Source organism: Mytilus edulis, chromosome 8 (assembly GCF_963676685.1).
Source record: "Mytilus edulis chromosome 8, xbMytEdul2.2, whole genome shotgun sequence".
Classification (NCBI taxonomy): Eukaryota; Metazoa; Mollusca; class Bivalvia; order Mytilida; family Mytilidae; genus Mytilus; species Mytilus edulis.
In genome coordinates this window covers 54,243,885-54,264,189 of record NC_092351.1, presented here as the reverse complement: position 1 = coordinate 54,264,189, position 20,305 = coordinate 54,243,885, and the positions used below count along the sequence as shown (strand labels likewise).

Sequence of the window (20,305 nt, the reverse complement as noted above, 5' to 3'; positions counted from 1 at the left end):
CTCACATTTAAAGACTTATGTCACTGACATGACAGACAAAACTCATATATTAAGGAGCATATCACTGAAATGACAGACAACATTCACATGATGAAGTCACATGTCTCTGACATGATAGACAACACTCACATATGAAGGAACATGTCATTACCATGAAAGACACCACTCAAATAAGGCACATGTCAATGACATGACAAACAACACTCACAATGAAGGCACATGTCACTGACATGACAGACAACACTCACATATGAAGGAACATGTCAATGACATGACAGGCAACACTATCATGATGAAGGCACATGTCACTGACATGACAGACATCACTCACATATTAAGTCACGTCACTGACATGACAGACAACACTCACATATGCAGGAACATGTCAATGGTACGACAGGCAACACTATCATGATGAAGGAACATGTCACTGACATGACAGACATCACTCACATATTAAAACACGTTACTGACATGACATGCAAAACTCTATCATGTCTGTAGAACAGAACAAAAACTTCACAGGTTAAGAATATAAAAGAACAGGAATGTACTGCAGCCATTGTATCGGCTCTCTAAAGATTGTTAAGAACATTTCAGTGGGTGCTGTATGATGTGTCATAGATTTGTTCAATACTATCTGTTTCTATTCTGAGCCCTATATAGATATTTTAGAATTTTTTTTTGGTTAGGGGGTGTTGTCTTACACAAATGTTGTCCTTCTAATTCTTCTCTGATACTCATGATAATTTAAATGATATTGTTAAGGTGGTACCTAACACTTTCACTAAAATTAATTTGGCCTCGTTTTATTTTAATTAAATTTTGACAAAGTATTAACTTTGACCCTTTAACAAAAATATAAAAATTTCCAAAATTTTGAACCAACCGTTTTGTCAGAAAAAATACACATATATAGCAGTTTGACAAACACCAATTTCGATCATTAAGAAGCTTAATATTCCCTACACAACACAATGTAATTAAAACGTTTAGCTGACTTTACAGATTTATCTCCCTGTAGTGTTAGGTACCATCTTAAATGTATGTAGTTTAAATTCAATTACAGTAACAACTATATTTTCATTTGTAGATTTGAGGCTTTTAGAAGCAGTTAAAGATAAAGACAATACCACCTTAGAGAGGTTAGATTTAGTTTTTAGTCAAAGCTCACACATAACATTTCATAACCATGAAAAATACATGTGATGTAGCATAGAGAATGGAAATGGGGTATTTGAAATAGAGACAACAACCAACAAAAGAGCGAAGAAGAGCCCAAGACCACCAATGGGTCTTCAAGGCAGTGTGAAAATCCTGTATCTGTTTATTTAACCATTGTTAACACAACAAACAATATCATGCATCCAAACAATGCCACAGCAGGCTTTAGTTGTCTCCAAAACAATAATGTATGCTAGCTAAGCATATTGAATGCCACACTCCAAAACACAAAAATGGACATTGAATGCCACACTCCAAAACCATGAAAACACACAAATGAACATTGAATGTCACACTCCAAAACACACAAATGATCCAAAATTAGAATAAACACACAAGACTGACAAAGACTAGATGTTTCTGTCTTGGGACAGACACAATACTGTGGGGTTAAACATGTTTTGTGAGATATCAACACATAAAATGATTAGACTGCCACATAAATAGATTGATGTAGGTTATAGGAAAACACTTATGCATATAGTAGTTAAAACAGTAATTGATCTATATAGCTTAGAGCAAAATTTGTCACACAGTATGCCTGTTTAAAGGCCATGCATACCAATTTATAGGCCAAGCAACCAAAAAAGACTGCACAATATTATTACAGTCTGCATGGTTAGCCACAATTTGATGCCCCAGACTAGTAAAATTTCATTTGGACTAGTAAGTTTTTGCAAAACTTTGTTTGGACCAATAAAAAATATGTCAGAATATTGGTTTCCGGACTAGTAGTTGAAAAAGTTTTTGGTGCAGACTACGATAATACTTCCATGACTTCTGTCAAAAAACTTCTGAATTGAAAAACATACATGTACAATGATAAAAAATATAAACATCAACCTTAAACAAAATCTGAAAGAGAATTCATTGGGAACCATTAAAACATAACTATCAATTGTTTGTAACATTTATTTATCTTTATAAGTAAACAGTTGTCTTAATCATTGGCCATTCCAAAGGTTATTATTAGACACAATAAAAAATACTTGTGTTTCTACCAACCCTACTTACCTTTATTTTAAGCACAACCTTGAAGATTATTAACAAGCGCTATTTAAATCAAATTGTTTCCCCTATTAAAACCAGTCAAATCTTTTTTTAATAATAATTGCTGCCTACGTTTCTACCTACCAAGCTAGCTGCAACACAGATATTTTTTAGCTAAATGTTTTATAATACATTGTAGGTTGATCAGAAGTGGTGTAGATTTAAATAAAAGACACCAGTTAGGATGGACAGCATTACAAGTAGCTGCAATCAACAAAAATCTGAAGTAAGAGTTTATTTCACTGAAAAATTGAAAACCTCATTAATCGATTGCTGGTGTTTAATTAAAAATACTTTCTGAATGCTTGAATATATCTACGGGACAAGTCAATATTATTAGCTCACCTGGCCCAAGGTGAAGTCGATAACAATTTTCCTTTGTACCAAAAAATTCATTCTGGATAGAGTCTAAGACAGGTTCATCGCAGTATTTTTGTATTAACTCCACAGAAAAACTGATTGCTCAACATGCTCAACCAGTAAAAAAACCAACTCAAGATTGGTGTACAGTGAGAACAGCAGGTATCAGCCTATCAAATAATGGAGCTGAATGAAAACTTATGTGTAGGATTAGTTTCTATATATAAAACAAATATAGATTTATTAAAGAACTCATATTCTACCTTAACAACAAGCAAAATTTAACTGTTTTGCACTAAAAATACATCTGTTTAATTTTACTGTAAAAAAGTTGGTAAAATGAGAATTGCAGAAATGTTTAGACGTTTGTAATACCATATAATATTCTAATTATAGAGCAGTGGAATTGCTGTTGAAGAATGGAGCTGATCCTAACTTAGGGGATGACTACACTCATTATTTGATGATGGCTAGAGAAAGGGGCTTTAATGCATTACAAGGTATTATTTTATACAGGATTTTTGTAACACAATAAAGTTAGACAACACATCTTTCATTATATATTTTAGAATTAAAAAAGATGATTTAATGTAAACTACAATTAGTATGATCAAACAGCTACTCTTTTCAACACAGAAAAAAACCAATAGACTTCTTCAAATCAATTTATATTCTTTATAAGATAGACCATTCTAAAATTAAGGAAATAAGTCTTGCTAAAAATCAACCAAAAAGTTGTAAATAAAATGAACAGTGATTATAGAGCAGTAAAATGTAAAATTTACATTATGTCAGTAGAGCAGTAAAATGTAAAATTTACATCATGTCTGTAGAGCAGTAAAATGTATAATTTTCATCATGTCAGTAGAGCAGTAAAATGTATAATTTTCATCATGTCAGTAGAGCAGTAAAATGTATAATTTTCATCATGTCAGTATTGCAGTAAAATGTATAATTTACATCATGTCAGTAGAGCAGTAAAATGTAAAATTTACATCATGTCAGTATTACAGTAAAATGTATAATTTACATCATGTCAGTAGAGCAGTAAAATGTAAAATTTACATCATGTCAGAAGTGCAATAAAATGTATAATTTACACTATGTCAGTAGAGCAGTAAAATGTATAATTTACATCATGTCAGAAGTGCAATAAAATGTATAATTTACACTATGTCAGTAGAGCAGTAAAATGTATAATTTACATCATGTCAGAAGTGCAATAAAATGTATAATTTACACTATGTCAGTAGAGCAGTAAAATGTATAATTTACATCATGTCAGAAGTGCAATAAAATGTATAATTTACACTATGTCAGTAGAGCAGTAAAATGTAAAATTTACATCATGTCAGAAGTGCAGTAAAATTCAATCATTTGCATCTTTATTTTTGTCAGTTATGTTAGCCAGAGAAGAAGAATTCAGTGACAGATTAAACAGACAATCAACGTTCCAGGGCTGTACAGCTTTACATTATGCTGTGTTGATTGACGATGCTGCCATTGTCAGGGCTTTGTTGGAAGCAGGTAATACACTGTGTTTAAAGAAACCATTGAAAATTCAGTGTAAAATTGTCACATTTACCAACTCACACAGACATCTAATTACAAGATTTTTAACCTTTGTGAAATTTATTCATTGATACTGTTAGTGGATAAATGAGAGTTTAACGTCTCCAAACTGTCCGGGATGCCAGTTTGATCCCATTGTAGTAGAATTGAGCAGCCAAAACATCTAAGTACCCCATTTTCAAATATTTAAAAAAACCAAAAAGTATCTATAGCTTTCAGGATAACACTTTTTTCATGGAGAGATAGATAGAATTGATAAACATCTAATGCATTTACAGCATAGGTTTTTATTGTGTCTGAGAAAACAATGTAAATTTCGGAGACTTATGATTTAATCATGAGATTTTAATTCTTGATATATATATTTTGTCTTAATTTCATGACTTTATCAATACCAGGAAGCTGAAAATATTTATTCCAGCCATTCATCCCAACACTCATTACATAGGAAGTACTCCCCCCCCTTCTGAACTCAAACTGCTGTTGCCTCTTAATTATGAGGGTCTGGATGGGTTTTTAAAACAGATACTGTGGATTCATTATCATTTGTTGGATACCAAGTTCTGTGGGTACAGATGAACAACTATTTCAAATGTTCAACGAATAGCATACTTTTAATAGGCTTTGTATAGGAAGATTGACAAAACCACACATTCAAATATCCACGAATATGCAAGTATTCAGTCATCCACAAAAATAAATGAATCCACAATATACAAATGATGGAGCTATACTAAAGAAACATTGGTGAAAAAAAGAGAAAAATAGGCCCCAAAAAAAAAAATAAAGGTGTGCTATAATATATTAAAAAATGGGCAAATATGGGCAAAAAATAATATAGAAAAATGACAGAAAAATTAAATCATACAGAAATAAAGAACCCCCTTCCAGAACTTCATTTTTTTATGATAAACTTCTATTGCAGGAGCAGATCCTACCATTGAGAATAAGAATGGACATAAACCAGTGGATTATGTCAAGAGTGAAAATGTCAGTCAAGTTCTACATAATGCAGAGAACAAAGTAAGGATATTGAACAAAGAAATGATTTTTATCTTCTTTAGCCGAATAGAAATGTGTGGTTCCAGTTTATATATAAAACCTGATAGTGACTGATAGTTTAAAGGGGCACTAGCTATGAGATATATACAAAATCTAAAGTTTGAATTTTTTCTGTTCAATCAATAACGAAAGTGAAATAATGAAATAACAATTCGCTTTTTGCAGCCAAAAAAGGTTCAATTTTGTCAAATTACGCTAAGAAACATTAATAATTAGTTAATCACTTGCAAGTGAATGAGTTGACCTCTTTAAATCCATATTCATGTGAACTTCAATTTAACCCCTAGCTAGAAATTCACAACACATGCATTGTATGTGTACTGGTTATTCAAAGAAAAAGAATGTCAACAATGAAAGTGAAAGTACGGTAAATCATTTGATTACTAATTCGATGCACATAAAATCGATCTTATACGGTTAAAAACAATGAGAAACATCTATTTTTAATCTATAAAATAAAATCAAACCGACCTATAAAAATCCAATTGCACGTGTTGGTTTAATCTATTCATATCTTTATTTATGTTTACATCGCTTATATGGTCATCTGAGGTCAAATCGATAGGTAATTAGATGGCATCTGGACTGAAATACACACGAAATGAACCTATATATTATCTATCCCATGCTCTGTAAACTGTTTATTTTAGACTTTTGATAGTTTAGATAAATGTTTTACATTGTTATAAATCAAATATGAGAATTTGAGTCAAATAGGTGACCATGAATTTGACAGCTAGTGCTCCTTTTGCCCCCCAATAGTCTGTGGTCAAGTTAATCTGAGCAGGTTCATTAAAATGTGATTTTTTTAAAGTCATGTATAAAATTACATTAAAGAATCTTATTTCACATTCACTGAACATGGAAATATGAAATTACTAGCAGAGTATCACGTCAACTATAGACACTTATGGAACTGCAAGTAAATTATCATGCTGTGACCCACTATGGATCAGTGGGGCTTTAGTAAATTTCATAGGGGATTATGACGTTGCATCTACTGTTAATGGTGATGTCATCTAATAATGTTGTTGTCTCATTTGTTTATTTTTCTACAAAACGTTGCAAAAAAGTCCAACATGCAATAAATTCATCATACAGGTCACCTGACCCCTACGAACAAAAGAGGGTGAATAAAATCCATAGGAGATTCAGTCTTTGACCCATATATATAATTTATGCAATAAAATTAAGAATGTGTTGATTTTTTTTCTTTGTGTTTCAGTTCAATGAATTGAAAGAAGCTAAAGAAGCAGAAGAAAGGAGAAAGTTTCCATTGGAACAGAGATTGAAACAGTTTATTATTGGTCAGGAGGGGGCAATCAATACAGTGGCTGCTGGTAATTAGGACTGTTCTATTATTGGTCAGGAGGGGGCAATCAATACAGTGGCTGCTGGTAATTAGGACTGTTCCATTATTGGTCAGGAGGGGGCAATCAATACAGTGGCTGCTGGTAATTAGGACTGTTCCATTATTGGTCAGGAGGGGGCAATCAATACAGTGGCTGCTGGTAATTAGGACTGTTCCATTAAAATGGATGTAGGAAAGAGGGACGTTCCAAATTCCCCTTTATTTCTTATGAGTAATGTTCCATACATCAAATAGATATTCAACAAAAAGAGAAAGACAAAAAATACCAATGGGAAGTTCAAACTTACATGTGGAAAATAATCTGAAAACTCTTTGGCTTAAAAAGAGAACAACAAACGACAAACAACAGAATGCAAAACTTAATATGTTAAATAAATGATGCACAACCCATGATCAAAGTCACATTGCAGAATAGGCCAACTAAGAAAAACATTTTGTATATATGTCACAATTCATTTAGTGTGATAAGAGACATATCACAATCCTTTTAGTGTGATAAGAGACATATCACAATCTGCTTAGTGTGATAAGAGACATATCACAATCTGCTTAGTGTGATAAGAGACATATCACAATCCTTTTAGTGTGATAAGAGACATATGTGATACCTGAACAGGAGATGAAGTACTTAAACTACTTGTCCACCTAGGCCCCAAGCAAAAATAAAGATTTGAAAGGTTAGTTGTAACTGAACAGGAGATGAAGTACTTAAACCACTTGTCCACCTAGGCCCCAAGCAAAAATAAAAACGAAAAAGAAAAACATTACAGAAAACACAAAGCTCCAACAAAAAACCAAAGAGGAAAACAGTGAACTCTGCGATAAAACCATTAATAGCAGTTTCTTGTAATTTTTTTTTCTCTACATTTAAAAAATCCTTAAAATAAACAAACAGGTTTTCAAAAGATCTTTCAGTGAAATAATGTTTTTCATGGAACAGCTTATGCATGTCACTAGTGAATACTATGTGAATTATCACAATGACCTTTTATTTCAGCTGTAAGAAGAAAAGAGAACGGATGGTATGATGAAGACCATCCTCTTGTTTTTCTTTTCCTGGGATCATCCGGTATAGGTCAGTTGTTCTTATCTTTTTATCAGTCTCTACCACTTAAAGAAGTTTTTTGTACTTTACAGAAGTTTCTAGCCTTAAGCACAAATATGAAATGCATTTTGAATAACTTGAGTATGTTTATATTTGGATTTTCATGCTATGACTAAGTTTTGAAACCTTGTACATAAAGGACAAGGTACGATAAGGCCCGTTTTTGGCCCCCCCTATTTTCTCATTTTTCAAATTCTGTTTTGGAAAGCTACTTATCATGTTAAAATATTCCCTTAGGTTTGAAGTTAATATTCCCTTAGGTTTGAAGTTTGTTTGGCTGAATATTTTAACATAATAAGTAGCTTTCAAAAACAGAATTTGAAAAATGAGAAAATAGGGGGGCCAAAAACAGGCCTTATCGTACCTTGTCCTTTATTTATAATGTGAATGTTTGAAATTTAATGCCAAGTTTTGGTGTTCATGCTACACAGAATCTGTGATGTGATTGTGTGAAAGCTGTACATTCTCAGGTTTAGGTTACATTAGCCTTCCATTTAGAAGTGGACACAGTAACAAAGGGCCTGGACAGGGGTCCTTTATATTTGTGTTCTTATATTTTTTGCCGACTATCACTTTTTCTTTATATCTTAGCAACCCATTATTCTTAAATTTTTATTTTCTTCTACCCAACAGAAATAAGCCACGTAGGGTATATTTTTTGATCTGTCAGTTCATCCGTTTTTTATTGATTTTCTGCTAACAGGGGAGACATGTCTCTGTGTCAACAAGAAGAATATGTGGAATGTTTGCCAATGAAATAACTATACTTCAGAGATCAAATGACAAAGATGTATAAATTTTAAGTAAATAATGGTCGTCGTACTACCTCTAACAATGAGCAAAACCCATACAATAAAGTAAGCTATAAAAGGTGACACAATGAAAAATGTAGAATAATTAATTTTTGATGTCTTAAACACACACAACTAAATGAACTAATATAGAACCAATGATGAAACTTTTTCTGTCCTCTACAAGATAGGAAATTTCAATTTTTGCATGACTAATTATGAACAAAATGACGGAACTTTCAATTTGATTTTTTTTACCAAGTTGAAATTTAATATTTTGATACTTAAATTTCTTCAGGGACCATATATTTCATAAATCTTTCATATTTGGCTGGCTTTGTTTACCATGTGACATATTGGTCAATTTTACAATAATGACACTTTGTGAATGAAGTAAATTTTCTCTTAATATTTCAGGTAAAACAGAATTAGCAAAGCAGGTAGCAACATATCTACACAAAGATCCTAAAAAGGTAACATATTTTGAAACAAGTCACTTCTTGTTCTCATCTGGCCCAAACAAGTTTTTTTTTAAAAAGCATTATTTTTTTTACCAATTCCTTTATTTATTTTTGTTTAGGAGATATTAAGGTATAACCTTTCATTAGTATATGGTTCTTAGAACTTAAAATATTTTTTATGATTAAGAATATTAAAAAAATAAAATTAGAAGATGTGGCATGATTGCCAGTGACTTACGGTAACCCACAAGAGACCAAATGAAGTGAAATTAAAAACCTTTAGGTCTTAGCAGTACAGTCTTCAACAATGAGCAAAACCCACATCAGCTATAAAAAGATAAGACATGAGAAAAACATATATTTCAAACAAGATAACCATCTGCCTGATTTATGACAAAATACTGTAAATTCAGTAAATATTGAAATTTTTGTTTTGTTGCAAAAAAATGTGACAGGGGTTATAATCCAATAATTTATACTCGCATTTTTAAAATTTGTATATGAATTGAACAGGATTTTTCTCAATATCACAAAAATTAAAATCTCATTTTAGTTAAAAATGACAAAATTACAATAATAATTGCACGCAATAATTTCTGAATTTACAGTAATAAAGAGAAACAAAAATAACAAACATTCTAATATGACGTGCTTCTTTCGCTTTGTAAACAACACCGTGATAAAATTCTCGATATATCTATACTCAGCGCAGACTCCAAGATGTACACAAATGGCTGTTTAAATATGCCTCCCACGTAAATCCACATGTATCGTAACCTATGTGTAAACGGTTGTGGATTTCGCTGTGTCAACAATTACAATTGAATAAAACCCTACAGAACATTTATTCTGATTCTGACGCATAACAAAAAGAATTTACACATTAGTGAACGGAAAAATGGACAAAAAAAAAAAAAAAAAAAATGAAAATTCCGCGAAATTCCAGTAATGATTTTGGCGCATTAACGTCATTTCAAAACATGACGTCATACGAATGAAAAAGTCAAAGCTGAAGGTTTTTCTATTGCGTTTATACCTTCTAAACTCGGATACAATTGCATTAAAATAAAGTATTGAGGTAGGTGTTGCTTGTTTTCTGTTCTATTGCATTATTCGCACATTTACTAATTTCAACAAGTCAACATGGCGGCTCCTTGGTTACAACATGTCAACAGTGAATTTAACGGTAGCTTACGATAAAAAATGTAAATTTAAAATTGCAAATGTTGGGTTTACTGAGAAGTAAAAAAAGTAATCACATTTTTTTTTCTAGCGGTTAGTTAAGAAATCATTCATGCAGGTTTATTAGATTTGTTTTACATTTATCGAACAGTGGGTAAAATAGAACAGCCACACACACGGTATACCCATCATCGCTTCAGTTTTTTAATGATCGTATTTGTCCTATTAGAATCGAAATAATTCATGGAAGCCATAGATTTGTTGTAAATTTACACATGGCCTGGGCCGTGATATTCGTTAATTTTATCCCTCGCTAACGCTCAGGATAAAATTCGAATATCACGGCCCAGGCCATGTGTAAATTTCCAACAAATCTATGGCTTCCATGAATTATTTCTTAAATAACCAACAAGCACCACTTATTAACTGCCCATGACTTTTTTCCTTCCATTTGTTTGTTTTTCCCTATTCTAAGTGAGTGGAGAGATGTCTTTTTGGCAATCATACCACATCTTCTTTTTTATATTCAAGTCTTTGTGGAAGAAGACAAATGACAATAAACAAATAGAAAGGCAACCTTTAAGTTAATATCTGAATAATGACAGACATATTTTTTTTGTGTGTGAAAGAATCATTTCTGTGAATTGATTATTATTCATTCAATATCAATTTTCCTGGATATAGGCCGGCTAGGGGTTAACTACAAATTTAAATGATCAACAATTTACAAATTTTCTATAGCAATGTATACTATGAAATCAAATATCCACAAAAATGCAAGTTAAATTTACCTCAATCTAGGAAAATTGTGACATCACAGTAGTAAAATGTATTTATAATTTTTTGTAGGCTTTTATCAGGATGGATATGTCAGAGTATCAAGAAAAACATGAGGTTGGTTTTATAATTGATATATATTTATAGATTATTGGTGATCATCTCAACAAGATTGATTTTCTAGCTTGAGCCGTGACGGGGAAAGCGAGAAAGGCAATCCAGTTGAGATGAACAATGATAATCTTTTTATCGTTATTTTACCTATGACTATGTTGTCAATTTCATGTCAATTTTGTTAGCAACGCCATGTGCATGCTTAGTTTCTAGCGATAATTTTCTATCTCAAGCGAGTAGCATAATATGAAAAATTATCACAAAAAAAGATCAATGGACAAATGCACAAAAAAGTGATAAATATATAGATAGTACAATGACATTTTTGTTGAGCCTGCAACTTCTGTTGCAGAAAGCTCCACATAAGGATAGTAATCCAGTGGCAGCATAAACAAACTTCTTAAAAATCTAAAATGCCTTATATTATGAAGGTTCTATCTGTCATATGTTCATTGTCCTTGACCAATGTTTTCATGGTTCAGTAACTTGAAATTTTTTTTTTTAGTATACCTTATATTCCTCTTATTATATGTAATATGATAACATTATTTGGTATGTGCTAACCTTGCAAGGTCCTCATACAGACAGATTTCACTCAACCTGAACTTAATTTCATGGATCAGTGAACAAGCTTAAGTTTTTGTGGTCAAGTCCATATATCTCAGATACTATAAGCAATAGCTCTGCTCTATTTGGTGAAATGAATGATTGTAAGGTGTACATTGTGAAATGCCATGTGTCATATGATGTTGACCTCAATTTCATGGGTCAGTTGTTTTAAGTAAGTTTTTATTGTGTTTTTGTCTGTTTTATAATACTGTATGCTATAGGTCAACTATATTTGGTGTATGGAAATATTTAACAATGTACATGTCAGTCTGGCATGTTTTATTTGACTTTGACTTCATTTTTACAATTCATTTATCTATGGTATGTTTTTGTATTTTGGTCTATTTTTCTACTTCTATAAACAAGAGGTCAACTTATTTGGTGAATGGTATGATTGTAAGGTGTAAATGTCTATCTGGCAATTTTCATCTGACCCTGACATCATTTTCATGGTTTATTGGTCAATCTTAAGTTTTCTGGGGTTGAGTTTCTTTCTTAGATACTATATAGTCTTTATGTAATAGGTCTACTATACTTGGTGTATGGGATAATTGTAAGGAGTACATGTCTGTGTGGCAGGGTTCATCTGACCTTGACTCTATTTTCATGGTTCATTGGTCAATATAAAAAAATGATTTTTCTTGTATACTATTAAGCAATAGGTCAACTATATTTGGTGTATGGAATGATTGGTAAGGTGAACATGTATTTCCAACTTGGTTTAGTTGTGTATCATCTTAACTTAAGTGCCAGTCTTTGTAAGAATCAGGCAATTTAGGTAAAAATCAAAACATGATCAGAAAAAACCCACCGAGCTAATCATTCTATTTAATACTAAAACATCCTGAGTTAAAAATTATTAGTCTTTCGTTTGTGTGTGTCTGGTAATATCAAATAACTCGGTTAGAAATTTGGTTAGAATGATAGCAAATTACAGAGTTATCTCCCCTTATTCGTTTATTTCTAGTGCATTTCAACCAAATTGTATCTTCTATTACCAGAACAGAAAACAGAAGTGAATGTTATTTTTTTGCATTACTACATATTATGAACTGAAATCAATGTCAAATTGTGTGGGGTTTTTTGGTCATGTTTTCACTACTGCCTGATTCTTAGGCAGACTGGGACTTAATGTGTAACTTGTAATAAAACTTTCTTTTTATGACTATTAAAATTCAAATCAATGGTCAGGAGATAAATGCATCATTTTTTTTATTTTCAGTTGTAGTTCATCGAGCCTAAGTTATATGCTTAATTTTAGCAAAATCTGCAACATAGCCCATTTACTTTTAAATGAGGCCAAATAAAAATATATGTGTGGTTCCAGTAACCCTACCGTTCCTACTTTTTCGGCTTAAAATAGCCTGCCCTAAAGATTTTATTGTCAATTTTTATTAAGCACTGTTAAAGTCAGAGTGTGGCTCCCATAGACTCAATGTAAAAAAACAACAACATTAAATAAAAAAAAATCCCTACCTACCTACCCTAATTTTTTTTCAGATGTAACTGGAACCACACATACTTTTTTATTTGGCCTGACCTTAATATTTATATAGGTATCTGATCTCAACATTTACATGAGCGTTCATAACAGCAATGGTTGAAAAGGAAATTCTGGTTTTGTCAATATCAAGTGTTGCAAAATATTTATCCATAACACTAACAGAAATTCTGACATTGACATTGGAAATTCAAGGACTATAGTTTGGAAATGTTATAGAACTTCTTTTTTTTCAACAAAGGAAATGAGAAATTAAATATTTCCACTTTTTTGATAATTTATATTATCATGGTGATAGATTAAAACATGTTCTTTTCCATATCAGCCATTGTAATATCCCTGGACCCATATGAGCTCTCAGCTTATAAATGTCTTAGGCTGATAAGGGAAACTCTGGATGATGTCAGGGCCATTTATTGAAAAGAACATGTTATAATCTATAATTATTACAACCAGAACTTTGTCATGTTTTTTTGGGTACCCAAGAGTGAGTTCAATTTGCATTATAGCAATTTAGTAATTAAGTACTTTATTTGTACGGTGAGGTTGTAAATTTTCTTGAGTATTTTTTCTTTTTCGTTTTTAGAATTTTATGATAAAGGTAAAATCAGACAAATGTAGACTTGCATTAATTTAATTCTGAGGAAGATCTTATTCAGGGATAAGAAATAATCTTAAGTAAAAATTTGGAAAACAGACTTGGAATCGGATGTTCAGTAGTTGTCGTTTGTTGATGTGTTTCAGAAGTTTTTCTGGTTTCTCATTTTTTTTTATAGATTATAGAGTTGGTTTTCCCGTTTATATGGTTTTACACGAATGATTGTTGGGGCCCTTAATAGCTTGACACATTCCCCATTTTCATTTTCAATTTTATTGATGTTCAATGTGAGCCAAGGCTCCGTGTTGAAGACCATGCTTTGACCTATTATGATTTACTTTTACAAAATGTGACTTGGATGGAAAGTTGACTCATTGGCACTCATACCACATCTTCTTATATCTAGAAATTGCAAATTTAATACTAGCCCTGAATAACAGATAACCCCATTTTTTTTAATTCTTAAATTATAATAATACATCCAAGTTTCTAGAGTGCTTTGTACAATCATAATTTGTTTTTCTATTTTCAAGGTTGCAAAATTTATAGGATCACCTCCAGGGTATATTGGACATGATGAGGGAGGTCAACTGACCAAGAAATTAACAGAAAGTCCAAAGGCTGTAGTACTGTTTGATGAGGTGGACAAAGCCCATCCAGACGTTCTGACAATCATGCTGCAATTATTTGATGAGGTAACATTGTTTTGTATAAGGATAGTAATGCCCTTTATCATCAGGTGTCAAACGGTCATTTGCAACTACGGTTAGCGTTAAATTGGTTGAAATTTTACTGTGGTTTGTCAAAATATCCTAATTATTATGATTTGTCAGAGGTCCCAAATAATTATCATTATCGTCATTTTGGGGAAAAATGTAACGTGATTTGTCAGAATCAGTTGATCGTCTAAAAGAAAGTGTACATGCACCAAAAATTACCATTTACGTCATTTGGCAAGAATTTTTACCTTTATTCATCATGAATGTACCCCCATTTACCTACCTCTTTAATTGGATCCATTATTCTTTGCAGGATACCAATTTTCATGGATTTCGTGGGTAAAGGTTAACCAAGAATTTAAATGCCCAATGAATTACAAATTTTCTGTAGGTCTGTACAGAGGCTTTGCCAAAACCAGGATATCAAATCTCTATGAAAATGTGATTTTTTTCCTGAATCCACAAAAAATGGTATCCAAGAAATTGAATAAATCCACAGTTTATAGATTATCAATGCAGCCAATGAGATTTGATTTGTCTTCACAGGAGATTGTAAAATCTCTACTTTTTAGAAAAGTAGGTTTTAAAACACAAAAATTTGACTGAAAAGTGGAATGGGGATCCTATTGCAAGTGATGCAGTATAATTACTTTTTTACTTTATTACTAATTAATAAGACGGGATGTAAACCCATTTCTTTTCTGTAACCATTTTTTCCACCAGTAAAGGTGTTAGATGTTACATAAAAAAATAATGATATCAAAATTTAGAGTGTGAGTTCTTAATTTTGCAACACTTATCCAGTTTCCAATTGGGGAGGTGTGGCATTTTTCTCATTTCAGATTTCAGAAATTAAACAGAAAATTAGTTCCAAAAAAAAATTCAGACCTGTATCAAATGTGAATATTGTGTCCACTTTTGACCCTTCTATTCCGGGTTGGATCTCAGTGGTTGTATCCAGCTGTGCTGCGCTAAGCAATTTATTTTATTTTGGTTATGTTGAAGTTCATGCTGATTTTATAAGTGCAAAACGTCTAAAAATCCATTGAAACTGTTTCACTGCAACATTCAAAACAAAAAGCAATTATTTTTATACATTAGTTTATTATGAGTTACTCTTTAAATTCTCTCATTCTGAAGGTAAAGAAATTTATAAAATTTCATGGCCTTTTATACAGTTATAAATAACACTTCAGAAATTCCAGGACATTGTTTTTAATTATCTGGTTTGCTTTTATAGCAAAAGAAAACCAGAAAAATAAGACTGTCTGTTTCCATTTACCATGTCTGTTCTACTGGTACTGTGCTTGACATAAATCTTGTCACCTTCCGTAAGTTCCATTAATAGTGAAACTGATTGAGTTGTCCAACCTGAGTCATGAGAATATATGTTAAGAAATAAATCACCATTCTTATCAATCCGAAAACTGATACTAGCAGTTGGAAAACTTCCCATCAAACTACATGATATATGGTATAGTCCTGATCTTGGTGCAGTAAAATTTCCAGTGTTAGGGTTGTAAGCGTTTCCTTGATTTATCTGCAAATCATCAAATTTCAGAATTTGGCTACCACTTAATGTTCTGCTTCTCTTAAGAAAAGTGAAGAATGCAGTCTTAGCTGTTGTCTCTGAAACAAAAAAAAATAAAACTATATACAACAACAAAATTGACACAAGAAGTAAGTAAAATATACAGTATTGAAGCAAAAAGAATGATCAGTTAATTTCATCTTTAAAAGATCTGTATAATATTAAGCTATTTTTATGCCCCACCTATGATAGTAGAGAGGCATTATGTTTTCTGGTCTGTGCGTCCGTTAGTCTGTCCGTCCGTTCGTCTGTCTGTCTGTCTGTTCGTCCGTCTGTCCCGCTCCAGGTTAAAGTTTTTGGTCAAGGTAGTTTTTGATGAAGTTGAAGTCCAATCGACTTCAAACTTAGTACACATGTTCCCTATGATATGATCTTTCTAATTTTAATGCCAAATTAGAGTTTTTACCCCAATTTCACGGTCCACTGAACATGGAAAATGATAGTGCGAGTGGGGCATTCGTGTACTGAGGACACATTCTTGTTTTAGTTTGAAAAGCAATGAAATTGAAAGCTACAAAATGTTTTAAAAAAAATATCTACATATGGAAAGCTACAGAATTGTTAGTAAAACCTAATTAAGGTGTTAGATGATGATGAAAGTTTTTAATGACCTTAAAAGGATGTCTCGGGTGTTTTCCTACATCTTGGATTATGAAGCACCATGAGATAGCAATTGGTCTATATCTTTAATGCAAATTGTGTGAGTAGTATGCAATTCATGTGAAAGACTTTTAATATAAATATAGAAAATTAGGTGTAATATCATATTTTTGATTGTATTTTCTTAAAAAAAACCACAATATTTGTGTCTGATTCATTTTTTTAAACCTTGCCAAATAAAGGGAGATTACTCGGATAGTAGGAGAGATAACTTAGATAAAGTAATTTTATATTAAAAGTGTTGTGAATTTTAATACCTATTTTGATGCATATATATATGAAGAATGAAAAACATTCATAAGAACTTTCTTCAATCATTTTGTCAAGAGCAAAAAAATATACATGCAAAACTCACAAAAAAGGTCAGAAGTCCATAACAGTAAGGAACCCCTACTCCCTTTCACCCTAACCCTAATTATTTTTAAAGATTTTAAATTTAAAAATAAGTTTAAATACCAATGAAATAATTCTCTGCTTAAGCCATTGGTATGGTATAAAAAAAAGATCAATTTATTCTATAAAAGTTCAGATCTTTTTAAGTTTTTGAACAAATATCTTCTTTTTAAACCTATTTTTACTCTATTTTCCAATACTTACCATTTAATTAATATTGTTTCTTTGAAATAAATAAATGTAAAATGCCAATAATATTCTTACCTTTCAGTTCCTCTTTGTAGGTAGCTATTGTAATATTGGTATCTACTTTAAATTGTCCACCGCAGTGTTTACACTTGTATCAACAATATTTTCCACAAGGCCTTTATTTGCTTTTGAGACTGCAGCTTGTACTTCCTGTTTATCAGTTCTTGCAGTTGTCCAGTAAGAACTGAAATGTCTAACTCTGCTTTAAGAGGTGCGTTCAATGTAGAAATTAAGGGAATGTCAATAGATTGAACAATTGTCATTTTCACACGAAGTCCCTAGACGCAGTTGAAAATTTAGTATCAAAACAAAAAGAATACCATCTTGGAAACCATATCTCTGACTGGCAGGTACATAATTTCTGTTCAATTTAAGCTTTACAGAGGTTTTAAAGTAATCGCTTGAAAATCGTTAGAAATATTGCTTATTAGTACAAACACATGGGAAAAGCATTTATCTTATTTTGAAACCTACAGAGTATAAATTTTGAATGAGCTATGACCTTTCGCCATCTGTTTTTAAGTATTAAAATGTATATAATGGTACAGAATTAAATCTGTCAAAGATACAGATTATATATAACATGTATAAGAATGAATTATAACAAATTGACACCTAACATCCTAAGTGAAAGTAATCTAATCAATTAAGAATGACTAATATTTATTATATATATTACACAGGCAGTTTATTCCTAATTGTCTTTTTAAAATTTTAGAGTTCTGATTGTCCCACATGAAAAGCTTTAATTGTCCCACATTATTTTACAAGTAAAATGTTCTTAAATAAACAAGATAACTGTTGTTTGTTTTTCTAAATAAACAAGAATTAACTATTGCACATTTTATATTTATTTCATAAGGCCACAATTAAAAATATTTTGGTTTGCCCAAACCCTACCCAAAGGTTGAGACAGTGGGTAGGTAGGTAGGCATTTTCTTTTTTTTTTTTTTCAAAAAGAGAAATTGAAGTATCATGGGTTTATTAGTCTTCATGTCTATCTGATTAAAAAAAAACTTTTTCAAATCAGGACAATAAAAGAATTGAGTGGGCAGCTTTTTTCTGGGTAGGTAGCGTTTGGGCAAACAAACCTATTCTTTTTTATGGCCTAAAATTATAAAATCAAATTTTTTAAATTATCAGATTAATGCACTTTTGATTAGAAAACATAATGTTTCTGATTTATGAAATATATCTACAATGTTATGTTATACCCATTCCATATCCAAACAATTGTACTTAAAAAAATCAATATTTCTTTAATAATGGTAAATGATAACTCGACCAGACATTTAATGTTATTGAAGTTAAGGATGTACTTAGGTGAGGTTTGTGTCAAATGTTCGGACTCCTTGGTGTTTTTCCATACAATACAATGTAAAATATTTTGCCCTATAACACCCATTTATTTTTTCATATAAGAATAAATAGCTCATGAAAGGTCATTTCCAAAATTTTAGAAGATTCTTGATTTTCTTTCTTTTATTTTGAGACCCAAATAATACCTATGCAAATATAAGGTAAGAGTCAGAGTCAGCCTTTTCCCGCCATATTTTAAATCTCAAATATCTCGAAAAGGAGCTCAATGACCTATCAATATTTTAAGCTTATCTTTATCCTTAATTGATGCTCTACCAGCTTAAAGTATCAATTTAAATTTCTTAATTTCTTTTTATCTAACCTCACCTAAGTACATACTTAATATAACAAAGGAATGACTTGATGTACTTGATGTACTTGATATACGATAAAATTGAAACTGCTTAATAAATACAAGTAGCCTTTGTGAGAAATAAATAAAGATAAAACTAATACTATAAATTCAAATAATTATATATGGTGTGAGTTATTTAAGGAATGACTGTAATATTGTTTCTGTCTATGCAGAAATAACATAAAAAATTTGGTGCACACTAAATAACGTGCGTAGCGGGTTATTTAACAGTGTGCACCACATTTTTTATGTTATTTGGAATAGACAGAAAAAATATTACAGTCATTTCTTATAATTTAATTCTAAATTCCATTTTAAACCGTAGAAAACCATGAAAAAATGATGTCACGGTCACATGACTAAATTATGTCTATGGGCTCATTACAAAATAACGTCAGCCAATCAGAAGACATGTTACATCTAAAATTAAATTATAGATATATAGATCGATAATGATTGCAGGTACATGTACATTTATACAAGGATAGATAATATTTATAACTGAGATGTTAATAATTTATAGTGGGAGTTTGTTTTTCTCATTTGCTTTTCCCCCGACAAATGAGACTTAAAATCTGGGCCCCCTTAGTTGCGTCCCTGGGCAACTGAGGATTGATGTAACAGGTGATTAATAATAAAATATGTTTAATATTAAAAAAAAAAAAATCAAAATTACTTTAATTGCACATAAAAATGCACTGGTTCCCAGTATTTGTAGTTTGTGTGAAAGATTTGAACTGATTTAGTTTTTCAGATGCTCATATTCAACCTTAAATATGGAAAATCTTTCAAATATGCTATAATATGGCACTTTTCAGATGGTTTTTGTCAAAAATGAAAGTGGCCACATCTGTGTTCACTCTCAACCTTTATATATGATCATCAAATACAACTTACATTTGAATATAAAGAATTAACACTAATGCGGCCACTTCCCTCTAAGATGAAAACCGTCTAAAATTTAACTCAAATGCTAAAATTGTGAAGAATTCAGTAACTTAGTATGACTTAATGATGCTAGTACCCGATATATGTGCATTGTATAGTCAAAAATAGATCATATTTATGTAGCAGAAGTATTCTACTTTCAGAGAAATTATAGCTGTAAGTTTACATTATAACAATTTTGTAAAAGTGATCTATTTTGGGGCCAAAAAGGGGTCTTACTGAACCTACTCCTTTGCCAAATAAATATCCTGTT

General features: G+C 31.4%; 1 protein-coding gene across 2 annotated transcripts in view; it reads left to right on the top strand.

The window, feature by feature from the left end:
* Positions 1–20,305, top strand: part of LOC139485885 (mitochondrial disaggregase-like) — a 41,419-nt gene that overhangs the window by 5,856 nt on the left and 15,258 nt on the right. For both annotated transcript variants that reach the window (XR_011655419.1, XM_071270536.1), the window contains exons 2-11: positions 1,094–1,145; positions 2,414–2,500; positions 3,031–3,134; positions 4,033–4,161; positions 5,132–5,229; positions 6,494–6,608; positions 7,638–7,715; positions 8,954–9,009; positions 11,029–11,073; positions 14,312–14,473. Coding sequence is in view for 1 of the 2 variants with exons in the window: in XM_071270536.1 (XP_071126637.1) it covers positions 1,094–1,145; positions 2,414–2,500; positions 3,031–3,134; positions 4,033–4,161; positions 5,132–5,229; positions 6,494–6,608; positions 7,638–7,715; positions 8,954–9,009; positions 11,029–11,073; positions 14,312–14,473 (926 nt within the window). In the remaining variant the exon portion in view is untranslated. The remainder of the gene's footprint in view (positions 1–1,093; positions 1,146–2,413; positions 2,501–3,030; positions 3,135–4,032; positions 4,162–5,131; positions 5,230–6,493; positions 6,609–7,637; positions 7,716–8,953; positions 9,010–11,028; positions 11,074–14,311; positions 14,474–20,305) is intronic.